General features: G+C 48.8%; 1 protein-coding gene across 1 annotated transcript; it reads left to right on the top strand.

The window, feature by feature from the left end:
- The first annotated feature begins 1,610 nt into the window (after positions 1-1,610).
- Positions 1,611-6,753, top strand: LOC130697337 (uncharacterized). The gene is made up of 4 exons (XM_057520244.1): positions 1,611-2,100; positions 3,281-3,686; positions 3,822-4,856; positions 5,028-6,753. Exons 1-4 carry the CDS (start codon positions 1,611-1,613, stop codon positions 6,751-6,753), a joined length of 3,657 nt encoding a protein of 1,218 aa, XP_057376227.1.
- Positions 6,754-7,169: the final 416 nt, after the last annotated feature.

Here is a 7,169-nt window from a genome sequence, read left to right as displayed (position 1 = left end):
GTAGGGGGCACGGGGCTGCCTAGTATTTGTGCGCCCATTTTCTGTTTTCTTTTTACCCCTTTCTATGGGAAGGGGGTAGTATTGTATTTTTTGTCAACCCAGACAGTCATTCCTTTTTTTCTCGTCTCCACTTAAAATCCAGACAAGTTGTCTCATTTCTCGTCCCCTCAGTTTGTCCAAGCAGGCGTGCGGTTTTCTATTTTTTCCCAACTTTGAAATAATGCAATCTCCCTTTGTTCAATCATCATGGTCATCTTTTTTCATCCATCTCATCACTAATCATCATTATCTCTCTCTCTTACGACTCACGCACGAGAGTCAGTAACAAATGGTGCCGAAACCCGGGATTTGCCGAACACGTGCATTTTCTTGTCCTCGTCAGTAAAAACCCTCGCTTGATTGCAAAATTGTCGGGTATTCTCCCTGTAAACCTTTGGCAGACGTCTACGCCAGCCTGAAGGCACCCACCTGTCCACCACGCGTTTGCCATCTGACAAGAAGATCGGTGTATCTACGTGAATCATCGACATCCGTTAACGTGTGACTCTATCAGCCGGAAATAACGTTTCTACGTCATGAGTGAAGCCGCACCCAAAGGCGAAAATATGGAAATTGGCCACATTTGGGAACACGGTCCGAACCCAATGGTAGACGCATCGAAACCTGAACGGCAGAAGAGTGAACGGCCATTACTTCCCGAAAACGATCTCAAGAAGAAACGTGGGAAGAGAAAGGCGGCCCACACGAAGTTAACGACGCAACTCAGAAAGGCTGTGGAAGACCATAAGATGGGAGCCATCAGATTGAAGAAATTGCAAGTGGCAGCATGGCGTGACGAATTGATTCGTATTTACGATGAAGTCAAATCAATTCACCACCAATATACAGAAAGTATATCCGACCTCACTGAGCAGCAACGTCAAGCATGTGATAAGTGGGAAGTAGATTTCGAAACCGATCACGTTGAAGTCATCAAATTCGCAAGTCGCTACGCCACTTCCTCAAATCAGTCCGTCAGCTCGATCGGGACATCAGCTTCAGACATCACATGTAGTACCACGTTATCCGAAAAAAGGCGTACCAACGTTAAACCAACCAGCCTCCTCCAACAATCAACAACTCAAGAGGAATTGGAGGCTGAAGCTCGGATGCTGAAGTTGGAATTAAAGTTGGAAACGGCAAGGGCTCAGATGGAAGCAAATACAACTTCCATAACAGTTACCCTCAACAAGGCGTTAAGGAGTATGAGCGAACAACTTAGTAAGCTCATTGATAGTTCAAGAGTCACGTCCAAAGACATCGCGGCCAACAACACGTTAGTACGGGAAGCACACCACACGTTGGACGGTTTGGATCAGAAAATTGACGCGGTTAAGGTGGATTTGTCCGCTAAAATCGAAGACCTTCGAACAGAAATAGACGAGATGAAAGTTCAACCCCGAACTATTCAAGATCAACGACTTCCTGAGCGATCGCCAGTCTTACAAGCACGTCAAGATGTTCCAGCCCTGTCACCCATACGTACGATAGAGGATGCTGTCCGTCATCGCAGAAGATTGGTCGCCGCCGATACATCTCCACGAGACCCGGGGTGAGGTGCGATGACCACGATGACGTCCCGTTGCGACCCTACGGATCACGACGAAGATAAGCACTCCGAACGTTCTCACCCCCACAGTCAAATTAATCGTCCTCACAGCAGCTGTTGCAATCGACTGCAACCTCCCAACTTCAAGATCCAGCCATTCGATGGCAATCCGAAGAACTACGCGCGATTCAAGGCTAAATTCCAGGCCTTGTATGAAGAATACGAAGATTCTCCGGTACTTCTTTTCATGTTGGAGGAACTGCTAGCCGAAGAGGTACGAAACGAAGTCGGTGAATGTCTTACCGACGGAACAATGTACTCCGTGGTGTGGGAACGTTTGGACGCAGTCTTCGGGCGGACTGAAATCATGGATCAGACGTACCTCGACGACCTTCTACAGGTCCCGCCATTGAAGAGCATGGATGCTGCCAGCCTCAAGACTTTCGCAAACCGCCTGCACGGAGCTGTAGCTACGCTCTCAAAATCGAAGTATACTCATGAGCTGTATAGCCGTACTACTTTGATGGCCCTTGAAGCAAAACTTACGCCCTACCTCAAGGATAAGTGGAACGAAAAAAGAAAAATGACAGGAGTAGAACTGAATGTTCTAGACCTAGACGACTGGGTGACGTTAAAATCCATGAGCAAGCAACATGGAAAAAATGTATTCGAGTCCCTACCCACGTCGACGTCCAAAGGCGTAAAAGTTCGACGAAAGGAAGCCCGTCAAGAGACCCAGCTTCCCACACACGTCGACCATTGGACACGTAACGACGATGGAAGGTTCGAAAGTAACGGCATCAACATATTCAGCAACCATGCCTCCAAGGAGCCGATCAATATCGGGGAAGATGCCTGCCGAGAAGACGGAAAGATGGAAATGCTTTGTATGTAATGGCAGGAGCCACCATCTCTCAACCTGTAACGTCTTCATGTCTCTCACGCCCACGAAAAGGGCTGAGAAGGTATTCAAGTCCGAAAGATGTTTGTTATGTCTTACGGGAAAACACGAACGCAAGGAATGTCCCAGGGACGTCAGCTGTACTATCACTGATTGTACTGGAAACCGACACCACACCTTGCTTCACGGATCCGAATTCATCCCATTGAGGAAGCTAGCGGATCCAACTGCTCCATCAGCGCCATCTTCGACAGCTTTCCTTGGGACCTTGACCCATCTGGAAACAGTAATACGACGAGTACGTTTCAAGATCGTACCGGTTCGTGTTGGAGTTGGAAAAACGTGGGTCGACACTTTCGGTTTCCTTGATACCGGAAGCGACACCACGCTGATTCGGAGCGACTTGGTAAAAAGGTTGGGACTCGTTGGGCCATCCAAACGCATAAACGTCGTCTCATATGACGGAGCTACGTCTAACGTTACGGCTTCCGTAGTAAACTTCACCTTAACGTCTCGTGATGGTAGCAGCCAGTTTGAAGTCAAACACGCTTACGCCGTCGACAATTTGAAGGTGACGCCGAATTCGCCGATCGACCTTCGACAGTTGGAGTCATTGAAACACCTATGTGGTATTGACGTCCCAATCGTGCAAGAAGAGGACGTGACCGTGCTGATAGGAATCGACGTCGCAGAGGCCCACGATCATGTAGCTTCCATCAAGCCGCCGGCTGGAACGACTGGGCCCATCGCCTTCAAGACGCCGTTTGGTTGGTGTCTGGGTGGACAAACAGGTCCACCGCAAGACGGACGCCCGTTCATCGCTCATTTGGCCATCGAGGAACGTTCCGAAGACCTAAACGAGCTGGTGAAGAAGTTTTGGCAACTTGAGGCCAACGAAGTAGAGATAGAACCACCCGTTCTATCTGAGGAAGACTTACGTGGAAAACGCATCCTAGAGTCTTCAGTAAAACGTATCGGTAACCAGTACCAAGTCGGCTTAATGTGGAAAGCCGACGAAGTAGATCTCCCAAACAATCGGGCAGCTGCATTGAAGAGGCTCTACGCTCTCGAACGACGTTTTCATCGGGACGAAGAGTTTGCTCATAAGTACGATGCAGTAGTCAAGGAGTACATCGGGTTAAAACACGCCCGGCTCCTAACGACCCAAGAAGCCCAGACGGAGTCAACAAAGACGTGGTACCTGCCACACCACGGGGTCGTGAGCCCTTCCAGCTCATCGACCAAAGTTCGTGTCGTATTCGATGGAGCTGCTGAGTGTGGTGGCACATCGATAAACCAAAACTTGCTCCGAGGACCTAACTTACTCGTTAGCCTGCTTGGTGTGCTCATCCGTTTCCGCCGTAACCTTGTACCAGTCGGAGCGGACATTGAGAAAATGTTCCACCAAGTGAAAGTCCCGGAAGCAGACCAGGCAGCCTTCCGATTTCTCTACCGAACGCCTGGCAGTAATTCAGCTCCGTTAACGTATCAGATGACGGTACACGTATTTGGAGCTATATCATCCCCGACGAGCTGCATCTTCGCCCTCAACAGGACGGCTGACGACTACCGCAGCCAGTTTCCAGACGTAGCCGATAGCGTTCGACGTAATTTCTACGTCGACAATTATCTAGACTCCTTCGAGTCCGAAGACGAGGTCATCAAACGGTCCCGCGAAATGAAGTCCCTTCTCCAGTTAGGGGGCTTCAATTTGACCAAATGGACGTCGTCATCGAGAACGGTGATAGCGGCGTTACGAGAGTTTGGCCTCGCGTCACCAACTCTAAATCTGGACTTGGAGAAACTTCCCGTCGAAAGAACGCTGGGAGTAATGTGGGACAGCGAACGAGATATGCTGTCGTTCAAGATTCGGAAGCCGCCAAACAACGTGACACTCACGAAGCGAGCCTTCCTAAGCATCATCTCTAGCGTCTACGACCCGTTGGGGCTAGTTGCACCAGTTATCTTCGTGATGAAGTCTTTACTCCAAGACATCTGGACCAATGAAGAACGGATCGGTTGGGATGACGTCGTACCGGAAACATTAAGTCAACGTTTCTATGGCTGGTACGATCATCTGGAAAATTTGGAGTCGCTCTCAGTACCGAGATGCTTCCGTTTCATACGAGGACGTTGGACTCAACAGCACCTCTACGTCTTCACGGATGCAAGCTCCAAAGGATTCGGAGCAGTAGCCTACTTCCGCACTGTATTTGAAGACCACTCCGTCAACGTGTCATTCGTCATGTCGAAAACGCACGTCACCCCGGTAAAAGGTCTCACGATTCCACGTCTGGAGTTACAGGCGGCAGTAGAAGGCCTCAACCTTGCTCTCACGATTTGTCGTGAACTAGAAATTGATTTGAGGCAAGTAACCTTCCACACAGACTCGCAAACAGTGCTGCGGTGGATCCACTCGAAGACGTGCCGATTTGAAGTCTTCGTCAACAACCGCATCGGAAAGATACTCCGAAACACGGCTCGTCGACAATGGCGTCACGTTGCGGGAGACTTAAACCCAGCGGATCTCTGCAGCAGGGGTATCGACCCAAAGGACGTCGACGAATTGGTCTACTTCCATAGAGGACCTGCGTTCCTGAACCTAGACCCTTCAGAGTGGTACATTTGGGAAGAGATTACGGAGCCTGAGGAACGAGACGTAAACGTGATTCGCGTTTTGGCAGTCAAAACGGAAGATGAGAACCATGTCATCGACCGATGCGTAGCACGTTTTTCCAGCCTGGTGAAGATTCAACGGGTGCTAGCCTGGAGTAGAAGATTTACCAAAAACGCCAGAGCAAAACTTCGTGATGAAAAACCCATGGTCGGAGAGCTGACAGTAGAAGAAATGGTAACATCGCTGACAAAATGCATCGTACGAGCGCAGGAATTGGCCTTTGCTGAAGAAGTCTATGCCCTTCGCAAGAATCTGGAGCTACCACTCCGATCCAAACTTCGCAACTTCAAGCCCTTCTTGGATGAAGATGGACAGATGCGAATTGGAGGACGTATACTCCTAGCGCCGATCGACTATGCAGCTAAACACCCCATACTTCTGCCAGCATCTCAACTCCTAACGAAAAGGATAATTTGGGATTATCACGTTAGAAACATTCACGTCAAGACGGAGAGATTGTTGACGGACCTCCGCTCTCACTACTGGATACTCTCTGGACGTAAAGTGGTAAAATCTGTCCTCAACAACTGCTGGCCCTGCAAGCGCACGTCGGCAAAACCTAGTCCTCCTTTAATGGCTTCACTACCAGTCCATCGTTTGACACCACATCTGGCGGCGTTTACATACACAGGGATCGATTATTTCGGACCCTTGACCGTAAGAGTTGGTGGTCGGGGAAGAAGACACGAAAAACGTTGGATCAGCCTATTCACGTGCTTCACCACAAGAGCAGTTCACCTGGAAGTGGCCAACGGTCTCAGTATGGAGGAGTTTTTACTCTGCTTCTCCCGTTTTGTTAGCCTACGTGGAAAACCCAAGGTCGTTTACAGCGACAACGGAACTAACTTTGTTGCCGCCGAGCAGGAGTTACGGCAAGCGTTGGAAGAACTCATCAGTAAACACGAAGAGCTCCAGACGTTAATGCCTTGCCAACAGATTGAGTGGCACTTCTCTCCACCCCATGGACCCCACTTCGGCGGTGTTTGGGAGAGGATCGTACAATCCTGCAAGCGGGCAATGAAGTCCAGTAAAGGGAACTGCCTAGTTACGGACCAAGTCCTACGAACCGTGATCGCTGAAGTAGCAGCTTTGCTAAACGCCCGTCCGTTAACCCATCTGAGCGTGGACCCAGAAGACCCGGATCCGTTAACGCCAAACCACTTTTTGTATGGTGGAGCTCGACCATATTTTCCTCTACAACTGGCTGATGTGGAAGACCTGAACGTAACCAACAAGCAGTTCCAGCAAAGTCAAGCCATCCTTCAGCACTTTTGGAACAGATGGCTACGTGAATACGTTCCCCACTTAACTGAGAGAAGAAAGTGGCAAGAAAATAGGCCTAACGTGACCGTGGGATATTTAGTGCTAGCAGTTGAACCAAGTACTTTGCGTGGGCAGTGGCCGATGGGCCAAGTGTTGGAAGTTATCCCCAGTGCAACGGATAACGTTGTTCGAGTCGTAAAAGTCAAGCTCAGCAACCACCCAAAACCATGTATTCGGCCGGTGGCCAAATTATGTATCATGGTACCAGCCAAAGAACAACAAATTTACGCAAAAGACGAAAAAATGGAACCTTCAACAGCGTAAAATTCAATTTCAGTATTGTAAAGTGTAAATACTGATTGTAACGGAGCTACAATTACTAGCTCCCCTTGTAAAACAAAGTGTAGATGTAACAAGTAAAATCACCATGACAACACACAAATGTAAACAACATAGGAAATCGCAAATTAAACTCTGGTGGACAAGTCACGAAACTCAACGCCACCTATATTCAAGTTCAAATATAGGGCAAAGGGCAAAGTCAGGTTGGTTGCTGTTTAGTAACACAAAAAAAAACTGGAAACTGTCCAACCTATTAGGCTAGCAGACAGCATTCATCCGACCCAACTTCTTATAGTGAGTGTGCGCTTGTGACTTCCACGATTAACGTTCAACATGGCCGATTATCCACCTCCATCGCCCGCATCGGTAAAGAAACAAGTTAAAGAAAGTCGGGAAAA

Source organism: Daphnia carinata, unplaced genomic scaffold, assembly GCF_022539665.2.
Source record: "Daphnia carinata strain CSIRO-1 unplaced genomic scaffold, CSIRO_AGI_Dcar_HiC_V3 NW_026453045.1, whole genome shotgun sequence".
Lineage (NCBI taxonomy): Eukaryota > Metazoa > Arthropoda > Branchiopoda > Diplostraca > Daphniidae > Daphnia > Daphnia carinata.
This window is presented reverse-complemented; position numbering and strand designations above follow the sequence as displayed.